This window comes from Coturnix japonica, chromosome 1 (assembly GCF_001577835.2).
Source record: "Coturnix japonica isolate 7356 chromosome 1, Coturnix japonica 2.1, whole genome shotgun sequence".
Classification (NCBI taxonomy): domain Eukaryota; kingdom Metazoa; phylum Chordata; class Aves; order Galliformes; family Phasianidae; genus Coturnix; species Coturnix japonica.
This window is the reverse complement of record NC_029516.1, coordinates 158,096,107-158,121,204: the sequence shown is the minus strand read 5'-3', so window position 1 is coordinate 158,121,204 and position 25,098 is coordinate 158,096,107. Positions and strand designations below refer to the sequence as shown.

Here is a 25,098-nt window from a genome sequence, read left to right as displayed (position 1 = left end):
GCAACTCTTTCAAGACAGCAAGCCAGAACTGGCTAATGTATATCAGTTTTGAGCAACCCACGTACTGCTTACAGCCCAAAACATGCTTCAAATACTTGAACATACAAATTTATTAAAAATGAAACAGATGGCATGATTGAACAGGAAGATTCATTAGTCTTATTTGGATCCCACTGAAAACAAATTCCCTTGCTTTGAAAGCTCAAGAAGTACCAGAAACCTTCTTAAAGTAAACATGTTGATAACACAGAACAGTTATTCCCTAACAACATATGCAAGCATAAACAATACGCAAATGCAAGATACAGACCAGTGCAAGCAGTATTTGAGAAGACAATGAGTACAAGGAAAGAAAAAAAAATAGATTCCAAGCTCAGCTTCAAATATTACCTTTGAGTTCACTGTCTTCATATCAAAGAAGACATGGAACAGCAAAATAACCATAACCATGAGGCCTCAGAATCCCCAGAGAGCTTTAGTTTCTGCTATAGTCTAACACTTCAGCAGGATTGTGTTTAGGTCTCCTGAGGGAAGTCTCATTTCTCTGAGGTAATAGAAGTCTGTACTTTAGCTTCATCTATTAGTTAACAGAACTCATTTTGTCTTTAAAAGGAGTTAACAGCCACAATTACATCAGTGCACACTGAAGGACTTCAGAAAGTTCTACAAATAAATCTCAGCTTGTCCCAGAACCAGGTTTCAATACAATCTGTATTCAAGGTGAAGATGGCAGCAGGGCTTGTGTTCCTTACTACAGTAAATAATTAGCATTAAAACATAAGAGCTTTTCAGCACAGAAAGAAAAAAAACCTGTCAGATTTCCAAGAGAAGTAGAGCATTGCAGTGAAAGTTACTCTTCATGGACTCATGGACTGAAAACAAAAGTACTATTTATACACTAGAACATATAAACTGTCAAGCAAGAATACAACAGTTTTGCAACATTTGTTTGTTCTAAGTACTAAGACATAAAGATCAGTATCTAGAGGCTTTACGCAGGGCAGTTTTCACCATTACAGCAGAAAGGACCCTTCCCACTTTAAGTCACAGAGCATCCACAGGTCATATGAACTCTAGGCCTCCCCCTTTGTTCCAGCAAGAAAAAATCTTTAACTATTTCTCCCACTCTCTACCCTACCCCTAATTTTATTTACCTCTTTCCACACGATGTCCTGCCACGTCCCATTTCTTAGAACTGAAAAGAGAATGTAAACTTAGATCAGAATAATTACCCAAGATTCAGACAAATTTTGAAACAATTATCAGCACCGAGCAGGGTCAGTGTTCTCTACATTGAACATAATCTCCATATACACCATGTGAAGTTGCCCAAGACACTAAACTCTGGCTCCAAGCCTAACACACTTCAGCTCCTAGTGTAGCTGCACATGCTCACTTGAAGAACAACTTGCAGTTGGGTTTCTTCCAAAGGCAATTTAATTCATATATACCAAACCCACTCTGTAAACCAAGTCAACGCATTCTATGGGAAACTGAAAACAGGAAATGTGCTTTGAAGCTACACAATAGAGATCAAAAGCTAAACAGAGATAAATGCAAAGTCTATATGCCTGTTAAGGAAGCATCTGGTCACTGCAGGTGGAATTCAGAACATAGCTAAGCAGACAATGTATGTCTGCTTGAGGTTAAACTAACTGCTCTCTACACTGATGACATGGCCTAGACTTCACTCAGCTGTATGAGAAGTCTAAGTACCTAAAAGCACATACAGAACCTAAATTTAAAAACACTGTAATTCCACTCTGAACACAAATAGGCTTTTCATACTTACAATACATTTTTTCCACTCTTACCACTCTCTCACAAATGTGCCTTTCTAAACTTCCTCTTACAAAAATGATGACAGTTTCAAGTAGTATATTCTGAAAACTGTATTTAGAATATAAACGCAAAAAATACAAGTTGAACTACACCAAAACAATTGCTTTTCAATTGCTAAGTTCCAGTTAGACCCTTAAGAGTATCTTGTGTTCTTTAGGCCATCTCTCCACAATTACTATGAGCTTCCTCTGAAGTGTTTGTCAGTGCATGTTCTCTATCCATAAATGACTTAAACTGAACTGCCTACACGACCTTGGAAAGAGCAGCCTCTAATGTTATCTATAGCAAGTTCTGTTGTACTACAGCCAGTTAACTGCAGATTTCCCAGGATTGATAACTGCACCTGCAACTTCTTCTCAAACTTGTAGGAAAAAAATACCTTAAAGAACTGATAAAGCAATGCTTTCTTTGAAGCTCATTAATATGCAATCTCAATGACTAATATAACCTCTCAAGCACACTGAAAATATTTCTGCATATATTTTGCCAGTTGAACTGAAGCGTGAATTTAGCATGTTGTCTTGATCCTCACATTCCACTAAGTGCTTCTTTAGCTTTCTGACACTTAAACTACATATAGAATCACAGAAACAGAATCATTTAGGCTGGAAGAGCCTCTTAAGATCACCAAGTCCAACCACTTTGGAAGAAAGATGTTTTACTGAAAGTTCAAGTCACTTTGTTTCAGTTTTGCCTATAGAGCTCCACTGGGGAACCTCTGAGAACACCAAGATCCTATGACTGCAGAGTGGCTGCAGGGTAGCAATCAATAAATCCTTGCTATTTTCTGCACAAGTTTTCAGCTAAGGAAAAAGAAAATCAAAATGATGTCTTGAGGTAATCTGTGTCAAGCAGTTTCAATACGTTAGGGGTAAACATACACATTTATGGGAAGTCTGTTATTCTTTTCTTTTGCTGATACCTCAAAGAAAGCACATTCACAGAATACCTAGAGTTCCTCCTGCATTTTAAGGGCAGCATATATATATATATATGAGAAGCCATATATATATATATGAGAACTTCACGACTTCAGACAACCCTGAAATTAGATCAGCTTTTAAACTGTAAAAGCTTACTCCCAACCTCTCACCCCCAAGTGCCTCACAGTCAGCATCAAACATTTTGTAAAGTGCAGTCCTCACACACCAGCAACCACCTACTCCAAAAAGACATGTAGCTGACATTATAGTGACAGCTTCAGCAACAGAAGTCTTTATTTAAAACAAAAAAGTACAATATTATTCACTATTTGCACTTCAAATATTTAAGATTCTTTATTCTTACCTATTGTTTTCTTTTTGTTCACTGCACTGTCTGCCTTATGTCTTTTCTGCAAGAGAAATATTTCATTACAGCTCATTTCATGAAGGTTTCCAAAAACATTACAGCTAGAAACATGACATGCTACGAGAAAATACACTGTGTCCTTGCCTGTATGTTTTGAAAAAGCCACACAAATTGCCTAAATCTGAATGGTTTACAAACAAAATAATGCAATTTTAAGGCAATGATCTCCATGCTGGCAATCAAACACAAACATGAAACAACAGAAGAAAGCTGAAGTCTCCAAAATTGGATTTTGAAAGAAAAAAAAACAAAGGGAACAGAGAGCAACGGTATATTCAGATGACAGTCAGAGCATACATGTTATACGTACTTTGTGTTTAAACTGTTTTCTTAGTTAAATTCTTCAGAATCTTGCAGAGTATAAACATGTTCTCATTATAAACAGTATCCAGATTTTCTTTTGTTCTGCCCTGGAGATAATTTTTCATTTTTAATGATTTTGATCTCCAGTTTTCAAGACCAACTAAACAGGCCATGTATCTGTCAGGACCCTCCAGTTCCTCTTCTACCCAGGATTTTCTAATGAAAGCACCAGTAGACAAACTTGAAGAAGTATAATTAAGTGCTCTGTTTTACACCAACTTGTTTCCATACAACTTCCTTGTTCACCATTTAAGCTGTATCACTAAATTATTTACTTATCTCTGTGTGCTACTGAAATTCCTGTGGACTCAGCAGCTTTGAAAGTTAAACAGTATTTAGCCACCGCTCAGTAATGGCTAAAAAGACTTCAGAGATGCAAAGCTTTATGGCATCTCATGGCTTTTTGATGCACCATTTGCTTTTAGTGTAGATTTCCCACATAATAATCCATACTCACATAGTCTTCTATAATTTCTTTGATGCCAGCAACTGTCAAAATAAACAGCAATGGCACCAAGGTGGTATATCTTCCTGTTGGAGAGACATCTGGAATTTGCTGTGAAAAGAAAGGAAAAGAGATGCTCATTTTGTTTTTAAAATAAGTTTCTAGCAAATTTTGCATTTTATGCGAAGTTACCAGCAGAAAAAGAGATAGAGCTTAACACAGAATCACAGAATCACAGAATTACCCGGGTTGGAAGGGACCTCAAGGATCATGTAGTTCCAACCCCCCTGCCTAGCAGGGCCACCAAACATACACATTTACTAGATCAGGTTGCCCAGGGCCCCGTCCAACCTGGTCTTGAACACCTCCAAGGACGGGGCATCCACAGCCTCACTGGGCAGCCTGTTCCAGGACCTAACCACCCTTCTAGTAAAGAACTTTCCCCTAACATCCAACCTAAATCTTCCCTCCCTCAACTTAAAACCATTTCCCCTAGTCCTGCTTTTATCAGCCCTTTCGAAGAGTTTACTCCCCTCCTGGGAGTAAGTTCCCTTCAGGTATTGAAAGGCTGCAATGAGGTCACCCCGCAACCTTCTCTTCTCTAGGCTGAACAAACCCAACTCCCTCAGCCTGTCCTCATAGGGGAGGTGCTCCAGCCCCCTGATCATCTTTGTGGCCCTCCTCTGGACCCTTTCCAAAATCTCCATATCTTTTTTGTACTGAGGACTCCACACCTGGACACAGTACTCCAGATGGGGCCTCACAAGAGCAGAGTAGAGAGGGATGATCACCTCCCTATCCCTGCTGACCACCCCTCTCCTGATGGAGCCCAGGATCCCGTTTGCTTTCCGGGCTGCCAGAGCGCACTGCTGGCTCATGTTAAGTTTCTCATCTATCAGGACCCCTAGGTCTTTTTCAGCCGAGCTGCTCTCAAGGACAACTCCTCCCAGCCTGTACAGGTGCCTGGGATTCTTCCGGCCCAAGTGCAAAACCTTGCACTTTGCCGTGTTGAACCTCATTAGGTTCACCCGAGCCCAGCTTCCCAGCCTGTCAAGGTCCCTCTGAATGGCATCTGTTCCCTCCACCGTATCGACTGCACCACTCAGCTTGGTGTCATCAGCAAACTTGCTGAGGGTGCACTCCATTCCCTCATCGATGTCATTAATAAAGATGTTAAAGAGCACCGGTCCCAAGACAGACCCTTGAGGGACGCCGCTCGTTACCGGCCTCCACCTGGACATAGAGCCATTGACCACCACCCTCTGTCTGCGGCCTTTCAACCAATTGCTTATCCATCTAGTTGTCCACCCATCAAATCCACCTCCCTCCAATTTGGAGATGAGGATGTGATGGGGGACCATGTCAAAGGCCTTGCTCAGGTCCAGGTAAATGACATCGGTCATTTCAGCTTAAATTCTGATCTGTAATTGATTGCCATTTAAGTTCAGCAGACACAATAGCCAAAGCTCTCAACCAACTTGAAGAAGCTACTGCTATGAATGTACATGATTACGTCGCTGTACAGGACTTTTATTTTACTAGTTCTTTAATAAGAAAAACATTCAACTGAAGAATATCACTGATTCAGTGTAAGTTTCTGTACTATTTAAACAATCAGCATGTTCACAAGAATCTATGCATGTTTCTCCCATTATGGTCAATAGTTCCATATTTTGTGATACTACTGTATAGAGAATATAACTAGCTTAATTTTAGGAATTATGTCAGAAAAAAACAACTCAAATTCCCTCTATTTCAATTACTAAGTACATATCTCATCCATGTTACTACTTAACATACATCCAAGAACTTCTTTGCTGTTGACCATGAACATTCAAGTAATTTTAACCACATTCAGTTATTTAATAAATGAAAGTAAAACAATAAAACTATACCTGCAGTAAGGCAATGAAGAGGAAGAATGCATTTGCAGCTTTTCTTATCTGCTCATACAGGAATCGAGGTAGAAAAGTCACCACGCTGTACTTGGCTGTGCTGCAGATTAGAAGATTTTTATTTTAATCTTTCATCTGAACATTATGGCAGATCTGAAGAAGGCTTCTAAAGCCACTGTTAGAAAATGATTTGAAGATCATACAGTAAAGACGTACAATATGAATGAACTCAGATATATGTGTAACAATGAAGAGCTGTACAGAACAAGAGGTAACACACAGATCCAGAAGGCTGACAGCACTACATCGCTACGACCTCAACAACTGGAAGAACCACCGCATAATTTGATGTGTGTCCAAACTCCAGTACCCTGAGCAGTAGCACCTTGAGCTCAGGTTAAAGCACGTAAGTGTTTGCCCCTCATCAGAGCATGAATCTCAAATACTGGGGTGGGCTGAGTTAAACATAGTTAGAATCAGAAGTTCTACAGTGACATTTTTGAGCTGCCTCCTCTCCTAGCTCAGAACACAGGTTCAGTTATGAACAATCTTCCATAATAACCAGCCACAGTTTCACAATATTTTCCATAAACACAAAGTGGTCTCTAAGATACATCATTTCTTGTCTTCACATCAAATCCAACAATGGCTATTATGAAAAACACAAATACATTTTAGGGAAAAGTGTCCAAGCTGACAAGAAGATTCAATCACACAATTGTCAATGAGCTCTATAAGCCACCTCCAAGTTGTCAAGTAACCAAAACCAGCTGCAGGAAGAATACTGCACGCAAGCCTTTACTCTGAACATACTATTTACATCAGGGATCTCTGTCCTTTCTGGATATAGGTTCTGATGCATGAGTTCTCTTGCGCTGTCTGAGCAGTACGAGAGGCACAGTCTATCCAAGCAGCACACAACATTCCCTTATATGAGAATAATAATTTTTACAGTTACAAAAGCAGCTCTGACTTCTTTTGCACTGTATTACTTCCCTCATCTATGCTCTGGGCATTAAAATGAGACAGAACCTTAAAAAACAAGTGCTTGCAGATATGGTTCAGCTGTCTTCCTCCAAGATACTGAATATAAGCCCTGCAAGAATCAGACAAACTGTGATAAATGTTCTTCATGTTTTTATTTCACTATTTTAATAAAGACAGCTTACGTTCCCAGGGAATAGACAGCTCTCCACCTCTCATCCTTTCAAGGAGAGGAAACTTGTTTGTCTGCTGGAATGGGCTGCCTAGGGAAGTGGCAGAGTCACCATCCCTGGAGGTGTTCAAGAAATGTTTACATGTTGTACTGAGGGAGGTGGCTTTAAGCCTTCCAGACTACTTGCAATCCATAGCACTACCTATCACAAATCATTAAATAACAAATGAAATGCACTGCCTACCTGTTCTGTCTTTCACAACTCATTGCTGTGAACAAAATTCTTACTACAACCTTCACCAGTCAAGTAAGTTTAGTAGGGTTGTCTTAGTTATCTTTATACATACAAGGTCAGATAACTGCATTCTCCATGCTTTAATCATTATCTTGTCTCTCTTTTATTTCCTCATGTGCATCTCTAAGCCATTTAATGACTGCTGCACCTTCCAGAACAAAACAGTTATAATAGATAAGATAGCACAATTTGCTACACGAAGCTCCATTTTGGAAACCAGAGTAGAATTAGTGGAAGAGTGATGAAATACAACCAACCTAGGCCCCATCTCATTTGACTGTGGGAGCTGTATTTCCATTTCATAGTCCCCTCGTTAAGCAATCAGAGATACCTGCTAAGTCTGATGCAAAATAGTTATTACTTAAACTGCATTACGAAAAAGAAGTGAAGAAACTGTAACAGCATTGCTAATACAACAGGGTATGGACTGTTTGCTACTACAATTCTGAAGAATCCAATACTCAATACCCAAAGTGATATTTTACAGCAATCTCAGGGGATCAGGCTTCCAGGTAAATTACAGCAACAAAAATCAACTGAATGAAAACACACATCCGCATTTAAAAGATTAAGTAGAATATCTGTTGCATAAATGAAGAGGATTTATTTCCTTGAATGCTATTTGTTACTTCCAAGTTGTTTCTTTCTTCATTTGGAATCACACGCACATAATCTCAAGTGTAATAACTTTCCTGTAATGCAGAATATAATTGAACAAATTTCAATAGTGCCTTGCATCTTTAACTCATTTTTTAATCAAGTGAATAATTCAGATCTATCCCAGAAGTGAATCCCCCAAGCAGGACTAAAGAAAAAGAAAACAATAAGGGTTTGCAGATTTCAAAGATACATTACAACTACATATAATACTCTACAGGCCACCATGCCAGTGCAACAGAATAATGTAATGCTGGAACCCATTTTTATTTCTAGATTGCATGCTCATAGAATTTATGATTGAATTAGAGACAGAACTCATGCAATTGCAATCAAATCAAACCATTTATAACATTCTACCATTTATCAACTTCTGCATCTGACTGCTCCAAGCCATGCTCTTATTCATATGATTATGCTAACATCAATACAATGAGGCATTTCTGTACGAACTTAATATGCAATAAGTCCTTATGTCCATGGACTTTGTTACTTAAGTAGCGTGGCAGATGCTTCAAATAAAATAGGTATGACTAATTAGAGGTACACATTCATCTGTTACCAGCTCAATCTAGAACACATTTCTAGTCACTAAAGACAAGTATCTGCAGAGGTTGGCCCTCTGACCAGCCCCAGCATTGCCTTCTCATCTTCAAAGCAGTTGTGGGAGCTGGGTACCAGGCACTCCAGGTCTGCAGCTCAGGGCAGGGAGAGGAGTGGAGCACGTGCAGGCAACTAAACAGCAAACTGGCATTTTCTAAAGCAACAGCTGTGAACTATGCGCATCTTGCCTACCTACAGGGTTTCATGTTTAAACAGGTGTACAAACATTACAAGAGATCTGTCTCCTTGATATCTGCAACTTAATTCATGTAAGTTATGTTTCAAGTTACATTGCAGAGCAAACTGGGACTGACATTGTTGAATGTGTTTGGATACACATCAGTAGAGCTGAAAGTCCAGCCCTGCTCCCTGGCAGAAATGCAGAGATTTCTTTTAAAGGCAGCCATTGTATAATTTGGAAAAATGAATGCCATTCACATACCTTAGCTCATTCTTGTGCTACTAAAAAAATACCAGAGATGAGTTATTTCTTATAACACCTGCATGACAAGTTGCAAGCAGCAAGCTGAGAAACTCAGTAATTGTTCTGATATATTTACTTCACTTGTTAACAGGTAATTTTTCTGTAATAACACCATAAGCTACCCTTATCTCTATGTCCATCCCCAATATGTTTTATAAAGCCGTGTTTTCCTCTATTGAATCATCCCTGAAAATACAAGGACTAGCAGTAATAAAGGCAAAAATGTTACCTCGGTGAGAAGCAAGTGCACACTGGCAAGAAGCAGTTGGGTACAGCTTTACCATTTCCAAATTATCCATTTCTACTCCTTCACTGAGGTGGGGTTTTGTTTTGTTTGTTAGAAGATTGACAGCTCAGAGATTAACTTCACCTTCAGACTCCCCATGTCATACAGAACAGGATCTCCTTCCTCACCAACACTCACCTACAACTGTCCTTTCCAGTTAAAAATAAAAATTAGAAAAAAATACTTGAAATATTCTCGCATGTGAGAGCTGAAGCATGAGCACTGCTTCATGTCAGCGCTTTGCAAGAGCAAGCGGAAAGAGAGCCAGCCACAGACATCTGAACCATAGGGGGGCTGGGTAATTGAGCGTTAAGGACTTGAACTCCTCTCACCAAGCAGGTTTGGTTTCCACTAACATGTTCGAAAGGTCAGGTTCTCTGGAACGGAGGAAGGAAAAATCAATCAAGAAGATCTACTTGAATTAAGGGTTCAGACACTGCCTTCAGTGGAACTGTGTGTGCATGTTAAGGTCCTGGAGGCACATGACATCTCTTAACACAAGATTGATATTGGCTGCAAAAGTTCTGCATTAGCTCTTGAGTACAGAAGCAGCATTAAAACAAGCGAACTCCAGAGCTGTTGTAGCTGCAGGAAGCACAGCAGCAAGCACTACATAATTCAGATGGCATTTAACTAGATGAACAACACGCTATTATTATAGCAGGTGCAGAGAAAGCTCATTCACACCGAACTTTACTGACAAACAGTGCTGCCATGAAGACTATTAGCTGGGTTGGTTCCTTGTACGTGTGGAAGGTTATTTTAATGATGAAACTGACTCAGGAGACATAAAAGTCAGATGTTTACAAATTCCCAGAAAGGGAGATTAAAGGTTTATAAGGAGCAATTACCTACAAGTCTCTGCAGTGATTATTGCTTAAGTGGAAATGAGGTCCTTAGCAAGCCATGCTGGCTTGTTTTGGCAGACAACAGTTTAATTGTGAACAAATGAAGCCTCCAGCCCCACAGAGCTCCCTTCACTCTGTCAAGTGAATCCTTGAGAACTGAACTTCCAACAGTAAGTTTTACTGCGGCCTGTTTGCCTCCACCAGCTGAAACAAGAGTATGCAGTGCTTCAATACTTGAGACAGTTTGAGACAGACTCTGAAGGAAGTCTGAGACAGGCTCGGGAAGCAAAGAGGGAAAATAATAGCAGTCCTGAAGTGCAAGGCTTGGATCCTATGGGCTGTGATTGCTCCATGCTGAGATGCACAACCAGAGCAGGGCAAAGAACCAAAAGCTACCACATCCATCACTCAGATGTGGAGCCGCTGCTGCCCATACTCCACATGGCTGCTTTGTTTTCAGCTTTCTATTTCCCCTCCCGTTTCTCTACGGTTACACTGACACCTTACACACAAGCAGCTTACATATAAGAAACTACCCCAAAATAAAACAGGTCATGACTTTGTTATAATGCTATTTCATCAAGCCGTCTAAACATCAAGCTCTGAAACATCTTCCAACAAAACCCCTGCAGGGTCATGTATGAGGGATGAATCTGTTGTCTTGAATTACCCAAGCACTATGAGAAGTGATGAGGAATGTTCACATCTATTAAAATTAAACCATTTGAACTTTAGAAGTACACAAAAAGGATTTCTATTGGTTTCAAACTGCAGGGTACAGTAACTTGAGAAAACTTTCAACCCGGGGACAGTTCTTATCCCATGGACACACAGCAACAGCCTAGCACCAACAGAACATGTTGTGCCATGGGCACTGTCTGGGTTAAAAGCAGCGCATGGGGAGGGCAGAGAGAAGCGCTGACTGAAGCAATGGCAAACTGTTCTACAGCTGTGATATTCAAAAACCTGATCACGTCTCTTTATCATAGTTAAAAAAAGCCCTCTCTTACCAGAGAAAAATACCTCTTCACTACACAGTCATGCTTTGTTTGTGCCATTGTTTTGTATGCAGATTTGTGAACAATAATTTCAATGGATATTCACAGTATTAATTATCTTTGTTTCTTCCAGCCTATAGTGCTACTTACCCTAGTGCATAAGTGACATATCAGGACTGATGTAGAGTTTTACAAACCCTGCTTGGCTGAGCTATCTGCATATCCTCAGAGGCTGCATCAGCAACAAGCTTATCCTCAGTCACTTCATTGCTTCATTTCCGTAGTTAACCTTGTACACAGAGGTGTTAAGGAAGAAGTGCTGGACATGCATTATGAACTGCTGTCCACTGGAGCCTAACAATCCGGCTTCTCTCTAGTTCAGTAAGATCAACTGACAGCCAGGTAACAGTCTGGCTGCTTTCCATAACCTACAGCCCCTTGTGGCAGGATTTCTGCCACATGTAGCAAGTGGGAAGCCACAAAAGCTAATTAATAATGCCAAAATTAGCATTTTTCCAGTAGAAAGGTCTCCCACAGCAATGCTCATGGCAGTCTTAATACACAGCAGGCATTAGTATGACTGCTTATGCTTAGTTTAACTGAAACACCCAAGCCCTGTGGTCACACTTAATAGAAGTGGTAGCATTTTTACTTCTAAATCCTATACACTGGAGGATTCTCCTAAAGCACACAAACAAATAGGACCTTTCCATTTGTTCTCTATTCATGCAATCCCTATAGAGAAGAGAAAAGACTCGCAGCTATTTGTCAGTAACAAATGCACTGAACAAAGCACATTTTGAAAACAGCACTAAAAGCTCTGCAGGCATGATAGTGTGTTAGCAAGCTTCAGCAATGTCAGGTCATCACTAAAGAAATATGCCTGTGTTTTTCAGCAACCCCGCTGGCAAATACAGCTCAATAAAACAGAGCTGACAAACAATTAACCTAGAAATACTACTGTCCAATAAAGGGAGTTTAGCAACATATCCAGTTACTGTGCAAATCCAGGATAGGCTTCATACTAAACACACTGCACTGATACGAAGATGACTGAACTCAAGTCACAAGCCAGTCTGCTACAAGTGATGGGGATCTGAAATTTGTAGCGCTACCCCCAGTTCTAAAGCCATTATTTCTAAGTGTCATTGAAAATACCAGAACTGTTACTTCTTCACTGACAAGTAGAGAAGGTGATAGAAGTGAACAGTAACTGTTCCTTCAAACATGCATCTAAATCGACTCCATCCTCACTTGAATTACATAAAGACTACAAAAAAAAAACTTAGCTTCCTCCTGTTCACATTTCACTGGACAGTGCAAAGTAAAAATGCAGAGTCAAAAGTGAATACATATTGCTGAAGATGGGCCAATATTTATTCAACAAATGCAGGAAAGCAGCTGTGTTTGGGTGAATTTGGGCTGCTTTTTAACTAGCTCCGGTGTGTGGATGTTGTTTAAATAGTGAATTTATGCAAGGGGAGAAAGAGAGCCAGCTTAATTCCCACGCTGTGTTGCTGCTGCTGACACATGAAATTCACCACAATGCTGGGAGAAAACAAACCAACTAAAGAAACTCCTTCAGGATGCCAAAGAGCTGAGCATGCAGCAGGTGGAGGGGCACCGCAGCTATCTCTCACAGCTGCTCTGCCTATCTGGACAGCCTGCCCAGGCTACATTCACCTGTTTCACTGTCCCACAGGTCTGGAGTTAGGAGCATCCAAGTAGAGAATGAAGACATTGACATTCCAAATACATTGGCACAAACTAGCAACACATCACCAACATCAGGCAAGTATGGAGCAGTCCAGCATGCAATCTGCTCATATGATAACAGAAAAGATTTCCAAATGTAATTCAAACACCACTACAAATGGCTATCTGAACCTCATGAGCTGTATACATGTAGATTCACTCGAGGAGCATTTACCTAAAGCACTTTTTAGAGCAAAAGGAAAGCCAATCTAGAGCTTAAGTGCAGATAAATAACACTAACTGGGATATCTGCATTAGCTGATCAATACTAATTGGCTTCTGCTACCAGTAACTTGTATTTCAGTAGCACCAGTGGAAATCTTCCCACACATTCCAAAATAGCACAAACTGCTCTGTATCAGTAGTGCGAGTGGCTTCTATAGTGCTTCCATATAACCTAACATTTGGTTCCTTTTAATGCAGCATACAACTAAAATTCAAGTTGAATGAAGACTGTGGTCACAACAAGTAAATTGATAGGACAGCCTGGGATTCCAGCTAAGTGGCCTATTAAACACTATTCTTGCTGTGTTAATACTAGTAGCCTTGATACAGCTTTAGTACTAAATTCTGTGCAGCAATTCTTCTGCCTTAGGAATTAAGTAATTCCTTCTCGAAGATTTGTTCGAGTCTTAAGACACTGCACAGTTCAGAAGTGGGAACCAATTACTTGCTCACTTTTCTAGCAAGATTTGAGCCATAGCAGCACAGCTCTCCAAACAATGGATTTTCTGGGTATTGGTGCATTTTGAGTGGCCTTCTGAACAGATTAAGCCATCTAATACTTTTCTGATGAAAAGCTTTTCAACAAGACTTCTGGATCCACTTAAGGCATGGAATAGAATTTTGCTCTTAGTGGTGCCTGTGCCTGCCCCTGACTTCTTCTACAAGTCACACACCAAGGCTGAGCATTGAGTCCTGCTGCAGATGTCCTCAGCCTTGCACCAGAAGGCACTACCAAGTGTGGAATATAGGATCACTGCAGAAAGCAGTTATGACACCTGCAATGTTTGGGTTTTTTGTTTTGTTTTAATTTAGAGACAATTTTAAGTGTCTTTAAAGTAATTTCAGCACTGCTTTGTTTCTTGGATAAAGAAGGCAGGAGAAATTCTAGCTGTTTTTGATATCAGCATCAATATATTCACACTGAGGATATGTTAGGTAGGTATTTATGCCATTACCTCATACATCTCATAAATATTGACACAGCAATTCAGCTGCTATCATCACACCTCATCTTCGCCCTCTGTTTTTACAAGGCACTACGCAAGTTTGCTTTCAAACTATGAAATAAAGACTCGTGAGTCATCTCCCTCGCTGTCAAGAAAAACAATCACATTACAAACCAAAAAATAAGGGACTATCATTGAAACAGTCAGCCCACCAAACTCAGCAAAAAATGTTTCAAGTTAGAACTGACAGCCCAGCTGCCACTCCTGTTATAGCTCTTTTCACACCACACTGATCTGCTGTAATTGTGTAGAAACCACCCTAATCAGTCACTGCGCTATCACTCCAGGTACAGGTTGGAAATAATGATTCACTATTATTTTGTGCTTCACACCTGAACTACAGAGAAGAGGAAGTATCTTAAATAAGTACAAAAGAAAGCCTTTTCTCATAGTCAGTTGAGAAGAATGGAGAGAAAAGCAGCCTGGCGTCTCTATAGACAGTGTGAGACAGGTCACCAGGCTTCTGCAGCCAAGGATGTCTTAGGCTTGTGATGACAGCTGGTAGACTTCCACCCATCAGTGTTCAGTGCCTGAGACTACAGATTACAACTGCTACCTTTAGGAGCGTAGAGCTCCGCACAGCAAGGTATGTTGGGGAGAAATTAGTTTTGTTCCACTTTTGCACACTTTAGAGCTTCTAAAATCTTTCTGCTGAAAAACAGAACACTACTTACCTTTCATTAGAAGTTTAACCAAGTCACACATGGACGTACTTTTTCAAATGGAACACAGGAAACAGAGAAAACACACAGGATGTTCCTATAGAAGGAATTATTGCTTCTACAGTGTAATGAAGAATGGTGACACACGTAAGGAAATAAACTAAGTCTGGTATACACAACACAAAAAGTTGTGACACTGAGTTTTAAAACTCACTTACTTACACCATTAAGTTGAGGGAGAGAAAAAAAGGACAGAGAAAAATTCCTCCTTCCACATCCTCACACTTTAATACATTACAGCTTCCTCCTGTTTCGCCATCCACTTCATTTCTGCATTAGTACTGTATACAATTTCTAAGCTGTACTCAGGAATTTCCAGGGTTACAAAACTTGCCCAAAATCAGAGATAGGGACAGACATTGACACATAGATATGTACATCATTTTCTTTTTCCTCCCACAAAAACAAACACCATAGGAGCTCGCTTTTAACATTGCCTCTCTCCTGGAAGAGAGAACAAGACAAAAAGCATCATCGTGATAAATTAAAACACTTTCAACTGGAAGAAATTCCACCATCCGCAGCTCCATTTCCTGCTCTGTTTTGCTCAGCTTCAAGCAGACTACTCCATATAATGCCTCAAGGTTTGGAAAGCTTCCTATGAGCATTCACAAGTTCACACTGTGAATTCTTGACTACTACCGAAAACTGACAGTCAGGAGTGACACAGTGTTAAAAGAAACAGCTTCCCCATCTCCTTGGGTTTAATGCTGTAAGCCCTCATATGCAGGTGCTTATCTGCTTACACAGCACTCCAAATTGTGGCACACTAATATTTCATACATCAATTCCAATGGCACCAAGAAACCCAGAAGTTGGACACAGTTAGTGAAAGGGTCCATGGGCAATAAACACAGGACTGGTACTGAAGAGAAGAAGCAATATACATGAGCAAGTAACAACTCACGCAAAAGACACCCTTTGAACAACAAGAGGTACAAGGATACATCACCTTCCTTTGCTTCCATTGAGCTGAGGAAGAACTCTGACTCCAGAGGATGCAGAGAGCACAGTCAAAGCCTGTCACCCTTTTAAAACTTGTCAGGAAGAGGTCAAAGCTTCCTTCATAACCAGGAGCAAGCTATTACAAAGATGGCTCAGTTTCTAAGCAATGCAGAAGAGCTAAGATGATTGTTAATTAGGCAATGCAAACATCTCTGCTTTCCCCATCGTGCTACCTCTTCTCATCCTATCCTTAGTTAGGCCAGTACTCCTCCTGGAACAAAACACCCAAGTCTAGAGGCAAACCAGTGTGAAATCAGTTCCAGCAGCCACTGAAACATCCCTTAGGTAACCAGAGGCAGCTTCTGGACTGTGTGCTGGACACAGCTTCCTCAGGCGATGGCAAAAAGGCCACTAAGAACTAACTCCTAGTACAGTAGTTATGCCCTATATTTCCATACAATGTCACCAGATCCAAACCAAATGTCTTCAGAAAAACCTAAACTACACGTTAAGCCAGTCTCCATCCCCTCATTTTTTTTCTGTGAAGCAGGAAAAACGCAAATATTCTATCCCTAAAAAGCATCAAATTCATGTGATATTTAAGAAAGAAAAAAGTGAAAAAACACTTGATGGTGCTGTCCACATAGGAAAAACAAGACACAGTGAAAATCTCTAACTTTAACTCCTCCTAAGCCACAGGCTTTCATAGGTTAGCATATCATAAGTACAAGTTGTGTAGAAAATTGTGTGTAAGTCCCTACACTACACTGACCAGCAATCTGAGATAATATTCTTCAAATCGCCTTTGATGATGCACATGCAATAAAACAGCCAATGAAAACCTTCATTTCAACAGGATATAAAATCCTTTTGTATTGTCACAAAGGCACCCATTGTGTAAACCGCTCCCCGAACAACAACCCAAACATCTGCACTAACGGACGCCTGCTAAATAACACTCGTTGGTCATGACAGCAGCCATCTGCTCACCTCACTAACCGAACTGTGCGCTGCTTTTGTGCATCTTACACATCCTCACAACCCTGTGGCAGTGCTCCTTACTCACCTTTCTGAGCCACAAGAGCATGACGTTCATCACACCAACACTTTTACACACACACCTGCACTGAAAGGGCTCTGACTGCCAATGGCAATTCTCACTGCTCTTTGTTACAAACAAATGTGCAGATATATGATTTGTAAACTTTTCAGCTATTCCTGTCCCGTTAGATTTGCTTTTTCCTTCCTTCCTATTCTACACTTCGTTACACTTAGGCCGAGTTATCTGTTTGAGCATCACTCATTTTGAACAGCACGCTGCATGGAGTTTGTACAGCCAGCTTTACCCAAACCTCACGCTACATTTTTAAGGTCAATTCCTGTACCTAAGAACCAGATCCTGCCGTTCCAAAACCCACCGTCCCTAGGAGAGCCGCGGGGCTGGTCCTCCCCATGCGGTGCGGGCAGGGAGGGGCGAGGGGCGGTGGATCCCTCCGTGCCCACGTCTTGCCGACTGCCGGGGGGAGAAGCGGGGAGCTCCGTACCTGACCCAGTTGTCGCGGAACTTGCACTGCTGGGGCTGGTTCACGTAAATGGTACGTGCTGGCGCCTCGTCCAGATCCGCCGTGGACGTGGCTCCGGACATCTCATCATCCGCCTTCTTGTAGCCCGTGGGGGAACACACCGGTCCTGCGGGAAAGCGGGGCGGTCAGAGAGGGGCCCCCATCCTTCCCTCCTGCCCGCAGCTTCAACACCCCGGACCGACAGCTCCCTCCGGGGCCGCGCCCGAGGGAGGAGAAGGACCGGGCCGAACTGCCGCCTCGCCCGCAGGAGCACCGCCCCGCCGGTTACCACGGCGGCGGCTGATAAATAATGCAGTGACGGGGAGGGGGCAACGGGCCCGCAGGAACCAGCTGGCAGCGGCGCGGCCCCTCCGCCACCCTTCGGACCGGGATCTGGCCCCGCAACCCCCACCCGGGGCTCGACGGCTGCCAGAGACCCCCAGGCAGCGGTGCGGGGCCAACCTACCTGCTCGCCTCGAGCCGCACGCCCTTGTTCATTGCCGCCCAACCGAGGCCAACGGGGATGGGAGAAGTTGACCCACAGACAGACCCATGGCCAGACGGCTCCTTCAACAACACCACATTCCAGCTTGGACTGAAAAGAGCGAAAGCTCGACGCTCACTGTTTCAAAGATTAGATCTTAGATCACAATAACCCACTAAAAATGTTATTTTATGTTTTTTTTCTAAGAACCTGAAGTTACAGCAGCTCTTTCTGTAAGTCAGTGTTAAAGCCAAATCCAGCAGCTACTTCTGATTTATGCTGCTGTCAACCTGCAACAAGCTGATCGGATCCAACAGTGCCCAAGAAGGACTCGGTATAGAGAGTGCCCTGAAATTTAATTGTGTCCTTCTTTACTGCAGCTTGAGGGAAAAACAGCAGCCCTACTATGGCCCTAATAGATTCAGCACTTAAGTTCTCACATATTACTATATGCCTTGTCTTCATGTGTGTATGTGTATATGAAATAAACCAGCTGAGCTGATATTCTATTCCTCCACCCCAGCCTTTCCAAATTATTGATAATTTGTCATAGCAAACAGGCTCTACGACCTCTAAACTTTAAGCACTAGAGGGCAACATTACCCACTATGTTTGTACAACACGGTCCAGTACCAAAACAAAACTTCACAGAGCTCATACCTGGTCAATGAAGCCACTGTAATTAAACTAATATGCTTTCAACGATACCATCTCCTGCCCAACACAAGTGTTGCACACTGTGAATTCATACCGTGGATGCATTAAGCTGAACCTGTGCGAGGCTAAAAATTGATCTCCTTTGCTTACATCTGACACCAACTCAGACAGCAAAAATAAGCCAAGCTGTCAGTACGCACTTCATGAACAAACATCTGAAACAAACCAGGTAGAACTATACATTATGCAAGATTATGCCATTATAATACTATATTAGGTTACTCCATCTGAAGAAACTTGCCACAACACAAAGGACCACTCAATCTTCCCGAGCATTTTACTCTTCAGAAGAACAGAGCTAAGAGCACTACTGGAGACTTGCTGTTCTTTCCCATTGATTCCATGTTGTGTAACTGAGTGGAGATCAAAGGGCAGTATCCTTAAGAGCATTAAGTGCAAGGAAGCAGCTTTCATCTGTTTTCCTTGTCAAGATCCTGAACAGAAAGTACAATTACAATTCTGCAAGCACACAATTGAAAACATTCCCTCCACACACACACCCTCCTCCCTAAGACATTACTTGTCTTACTTTTTTTCCCATATCACTCCCTCTGACTCCTGAAATCCTCATGTTCACTATCCAGTCTTCTTCACTATCAACCATCACAAAGCTGTGCCATAACTTATAGGAATAACTGTCAGATGAACCTAGGAATAGAATCATAGAATCATAGAATTATGCAGGTTGGAAAAGACCTTGAAGATCATCAAGTCCAACCGCAGTCTAACCAATACCCTAACTCTAAAAACCCTCTGCTATATCATATCCCTGAGCACCACATCCAAACAGCTCTTAAACACATCCAGGGATGGCGATTCAACCACCTCCCTGGGCAGCCTATTCCAGTACTTAACAACCCTTTCTGTAAAGAAGTTATTCCTAATATCCAACCTAAACTTGCCCTGACGTAACTTGAGGCCATTTCCCCTCGTCCTGTCACTTGGTTTACTTCACATACTATTTTCCTGATCACTCCACTGCCAAGGGAGATGCTCCATAAACAAAACCATATACCTCATTCTTTAGCTATAGCAGACGACTTCAAAGCTTGTGAGCTTGTATAAGCAGCTGTACTAAGAGGGTTTGCATTTTTGAAAGTGGTTCAAATCAGCTGCTTCATTCTTACTGGAATAAGCCTCGTTTTGGAAGATTACCCACTAATCTTGCCCGGCAGGAATGCCTTCCACCTCCCTCCCTTGCTTCTAAGCAGATCATAGCTAGTAGCCTGCAGATAGTGACCTGTGCACTACTGGCTGTAGAAGCTCTCATTCCTCACATTAAGATTAAGGAGCCCCAAGGTTCTGAAGGGTTCCTGGTGAACAGTGGTGCCAGAAGCAACACCACCTTCAGAAGGCATCTTCCTCAAGGGGACCAGACCATGCACTCACTCCAAAAAGGTGAAAACAAGCCCACTTCTGTTCATTGGTTGAGAAAAGGTGTGGATACAGAAGCATTTTGCTTCAGGGCTGACCAATTTGGCACTCAGGGAAGGTTTTTGTCCCATAGGATATAAGTTTTCTTTTATTTCTTCAAGATGTTGCAACACTGCAACCCAATTTCTCTGGGGGAAAACTAGAACAGAACAGATTAATGGTAGAACATTGGCCTGTTCGTTTGGTATGGTTAACTACAGAAGGTTTTGGCATTCTCATTACATTGATCTTAAATGCGTATCATTTTGCATTTGCATTCTGTAAACAGCACAGTTTACAACTGTCTGTGTTTAACCTGTCAAATCAAGATAACAGGAATGGCTGTTGATGAGGGTGGACAGTGAAAGGACAAGGAGAAATGGCTTTAAACTAAGACAGGGGAGGTTTAGGTTAGATATGAGGAGGAAGTTTTTCACACAGAGGGTGGTGATGCACTGAACAGGTTGCCCAACGAGGTTGTGGATGCCCCATCACTGCAGGCATTCAAGGCCAGGCTGGATGTGGCTCTTGACAACCTGGTGTGGTGGTTGGCAACACTGCCCGTGGCAAGGGGGGTTGAAACTAAATAATCATTGTGGTCCTTTTCAACCCAGGCCATTCTATGATTCTATGAGCTTGATAGAAAGAAGCAGATTCTGCAAGAATAATCCAGCGTTACTTCAGCATTCAAACATTGCTACTCTCTTCACTACTAGAACAGTTCAGCTAAACTAGTTAATTCTGAGTTCCTCTGTCAATCCTCCCAGCCATCCTGCCAGTTCTTCCCCATCCAAAAATCATGGAAATCCGCTCCCAGTATCACCACCTACACTGTTCTCACCTTATGAGTGCACAAACAACCAGACACAGCTGCTTGTGTCACCTCAAATATATTACATAGTGGTTTTCAATTAAGATACAATTGAAAGACACTTTTTGTCCAAGAAAAATAAATAAAATAAAGAAAAGCAAGCAATCTTACCAAGAGCCTCCAAATTTTGTTATTCACAGAACATGAAGTGGTACAGTTACAGGCTAAGCCTCAGAGGAAGGAGCTGCAAAGTGAATATCTGAAACTGTAAGACATATTGCAAGAGGTGCCAGACAAGTTGGGATTTTGCTTGCAGTGAAATGAAATTGGTTCTCCACAAGCCATCCCAGGCTCTGAGTCACCAGCACTTTCCTAATGAACTTCTCTTACACATGGTTAGTTTCAAAAACTATTCACTGAGTGCCAAAGATCACACCAAATGAGAAGTTCTGCCATTGAGAATTACCCACAACTTCTTACATAGCCAAGCTTCAAAATCCTTGTTGAAGCAAGTTGCTTTTGCCCCAAAATCACTCCCTTCTTGCACTATTTCATAAACTCCACTCACTGTTCCCAGCAATGCACTTAACAGGGAATCTGAAAATGCTTAAAGGTAGGAGTTCAGACAGGCAGAGCACAGTGTGCTCTAAGAGGAGATGGAGGGCACTTCAGCTGTCCAGTCTTCCGTGAAAGCTTGGATCCCACCAGGACTGGGATATCTTAACCATGAATTATAAACAGTTCACGTGACAACTTGATGATAAGCATTAAGGACTTGTTTTCTGAAAATCAGAAAGCTTCTACAGCATTCAGTAATGTAATACTGCATACAAGAGTCTGAGAAAGGAAGTTCCAGAGTAACTTACAATGGAGTCCTTTATTTCCTAGTTATCATCTCATCAGAAGTTGTTTTAAACGTTTCCCTTCTTTGTTATTAGAGAAGTGTTCTGTAAAATAAGGTGGGGGCACACGTTTGCAGGCAAAGATCAGGGTTCATAAAAACAGCCTTGAAGTTAATAATACAATTGCAAATCACCACTGACTTCTCCCAAGAATTATGCAAGATTTGCTCTATCTGAAGTTACTGTAGGCACAATGACTTGGATTTGCTTAAGTTTTAATAGGCAGTTATAAAACAAAGTGGGATAGGATGCATTTCCACAGTTCTCCCAGGGGTGCTGCCTAAGGGTCCTACAGAACTCCTGTCCAGGCCATTCAGTACAAAGCAATCCTTTATTTGTAATATAACAAGGACAAAATCCCTGCAAGAATTCAAACGGTGAGTAGGAAAAAGCAGAAAATTATTGTGTATTTTAACTAATGATACACTTCTGCTCCAGTGGTGTCTAATCAGGTTAAAGAGCAGAGTCATTTAAAGATGCAATGGCATCAGTCCTACTAATGTAAGGGATAAGCAGAAGCAGTTACAGTCTTTCAGACTGGAGGACTGATGTTCAGCAACAAGAAGACCATGAGAAGTTCTAGAAACTGCTGTTTGCCAGCTACAACATGCACAGTGAGTGAAGGAATATAAGTACACAAGCTTCACAGTACAATCAGGAAATGCTTGTTTAAGCATTTAAGGGAACGGAAAGTTTTCCCTCCGCCTCCATCATTGCAAGCATTAGAAACCACACAACCCTTACACTAATAGGATAAGAGGCTCCCATCATGCAACCCTAACAAAATGGACTGTTTGTATTGTCTGTATTACACTGCAGTGATTGGGCCATTACCCCCACTCAGATTAGCAGTTTATGCAGTAAAACAGAAGCAGCACTACATACAGTGAAACAGTTCTGGGGAAGGTATTTATTTCTCCTACCAGCTGGTGACAATATGGAACAGACAAGTTGGAAGCGAACTCAGTTCTGACACTAAAACTGGTAGGTATATTCTCCAAATTTCTCTTACGTTGTTTTGTTTTCAGTACTTTCATGTTCCAACAGATACTCGTTGAGCATCATGAATGGGCAAAACAGCAGGTTAGACATTTATTCTTCAGTTAACCCAATTGCCTGTCTGTCAACAGCAAGTGTTATAGTGGTCAAAATCTTGCATTCAAGTCAAAGAAGTTATGATTGCTTTGTAATGGTTCTATTACAAGCTAAACTTGGAACACTGGGATTTACACATTTCATATAACCTATCTGTTCAAGTCAGAGGACAAAAACACATCTGTATCTTTGAAGATGTTTTAAAGATGCATAGAAAGGATGAAAAACATTTTAAGCACAGCAGAAAAGTCAGATTTTAAGACAGGAGTTTTCTTCTGTGCTAGATGCAGACCAACAAGGAAACAGAATCAGATGAACACAGTGGTCCCCAGAAGGATATTAAGAGTAAATAAAGCTTCAGAGGCACGACAGAATATGATTGAGCAAAGGAAGCTTATTTTCTGAAATCCAAGATGCAGGAAAAGAGTTGTCATCAATCAAGTTAAGCCAGGCATTGCAAAGGAAATTAAATAGCCAGCAGCTCTGTAACATCTCTGTTCTCTGCATGGCTATACAATGCATGTAGACTAATAAAATTAATAAAAGAAGGGCACTGTTGGGCAGAGAAGTTAACCGATTTGATAATGCTCAGTATTCAGTAGTTACTTAAAACTAAAGAGCTGTTTAAAACAGTAGACAGTGTACTGCTCTGCAAGAGAAGCTGCCGTGTTGGAAAGAGGCCACCTGTCAACCTTCTGTGAGACCAATCTTTTGAACAATTCCATGTAATCACTCAAAGCCAGAAGCTGGATGAGTGGCCAATAGTTTGGGCTTGCTTATGTTGAAACTAGAGAGCTACATGCAGCTTATAGCACATGTCAGTCTTAAACACACATCAATCCAGTCATCATGAACATAAATAATACAAAACCAATGCTTAGCACTGCCATTCAAGAAACAGTGCAAAGATTCCTGCTATAAATGGAGCTGGGCAAAGCTGAAAGCAAAGCTTGCATGTACCAGTCAATCCAAGTATGACAAATTTGCCAGTTCTTAACTCCTGAAGAGTGAGACGCAAGAAACACAGCTTGTCTTGAACAGCAGGCTCAGTCAGATAGTGAATGGAATTACATGCTGCAAGCAGAGAGAGCTGGAGCCCGGATTTTGATATATGTGACCAGATCCAGTTGAATGATGAAGTGTTGTCACTAATGACAGAACAGGTTCCTAGCAGAAAACTATAATTAAGCAGCAGCAACTAGAATCAAACTACTGCAGCAATACAGTTTAGCAACAACTACATGGAGAAAACTCAGGCGCATGATCACCTACAGGTAACAGATATGCCAACAGACAAAACAGAGCTCTTACTGAGGTAAAGGACAAGAAGAAAGCCTACCCACTAAAATTCCTCTATGTGAATAAGACATAAATCAAAAGAAAAAGAGAAGAAAAAAAAAGGTAGAATAATCAGGTAAGGGAAAGTAAAGGGTTGCCTGAAGTCAGAGTTAAGGCCTCTTCTGCTGCTTTGGATGGCAAAATAAAGGCCTGATGTTTGCTCCCTGCAACAATCCTTGTATGCAACCTTGATTAGACCACAAGAGGAATAACACTTTGCCTAAAATAGCTGTTCTCCATCTCCCAAGTCATTTTGTACCTGCTCACTTAATGTCAAAACCAGGCAGCTCCTGCTGATAATGCTGAGCTAATAAAGCTGCAGAAGGGACAAATGCAATCTATTCTTATTCTGTCTCCTGCTTCATAGCCACAACTGTCAGCTAAATTCTACAGCTGCACCTGTATCACTGATAAGTTAAGAAGAGTTAGTCTCCAGAAGAACAAACTACAGACACCACATAAACTCACATCTTTCAGTGGAAGACAGGAAAGATTACAGACATTAAAACATAACTCTGTGCACTTATCATGACCACAGTTTCAGAATAAACACAGAGCAGAAGCAGATCGGTGGAGCACTAGTAATTGATACCAGTTAAGATCAGTATTAAGATCCTGGACTGCATTGGACAACAATGGCTTTTCTAGACACTTCAGCTGTTCTCCAAGCACATTCACATAGTTGCTAGTAGCACGTCATCATGTCTTGGGCTTCAGTAATTTTTCTAGTAGACAATACTGTGTCTGTTAATGGTCTATGGGTCTCTGGCAATAGATAATTGAGATTTAATACCATGACAAAGAGCTGAATACTTGCATCTGCAGCAACCCTTCATCAGCAGAAATTTAAAAACATAATAAGCTCTGCAACTCCAGTAAGACACAAGAATGTCCCAACCA

At 41.4% G+C, this 25,098-nt stretch overlaps 1 protein-coding gene across 5 annotated transcripts in view; it reads right to left on the bottom strand.

Moving 5' to 3' along the window:
* The window catches only part of ATP8A2 (ATPase phospholipid transporting 8A2), a 280,358-nt gene that overhangs the window by 235,589 nt on the left and 19,671 nt on the right, over positions 1-25,098 (bottom strand). For 4 of the 5 annotated variants that reach the window (XM_015852108.2, XM_015852111.2, XM_015852110.2 and 1 more), the window contains 5 exons: positions 17,421-17,565; positions 5,896-5,995; positions 4,013-4,111; positions 3,130-3,175; positions 1,155-1,195 (listed from right to left, as the gene is read on the bottom strand). In XM_015852108.2, coding sequence (XP_015707594.1) covers positions 1,155-1,195; positions 3,130-3,175; positions 4,013-4,111; positions 5,896-5,995; positions 17,421-17,565 — 431 coding nt within the window. Of the gene's footprint in view, positions 1-1,154; positions 1,196-3,129; positions 3,176-4,012; positions 4,112-5,895; positions 5,996-17,420; positions 17,566-17,904; positions 18,447-25,098 lie in introns of those variants that run through there. The other variant, XM_032442161.1, reaches the window with a different exon arrangement.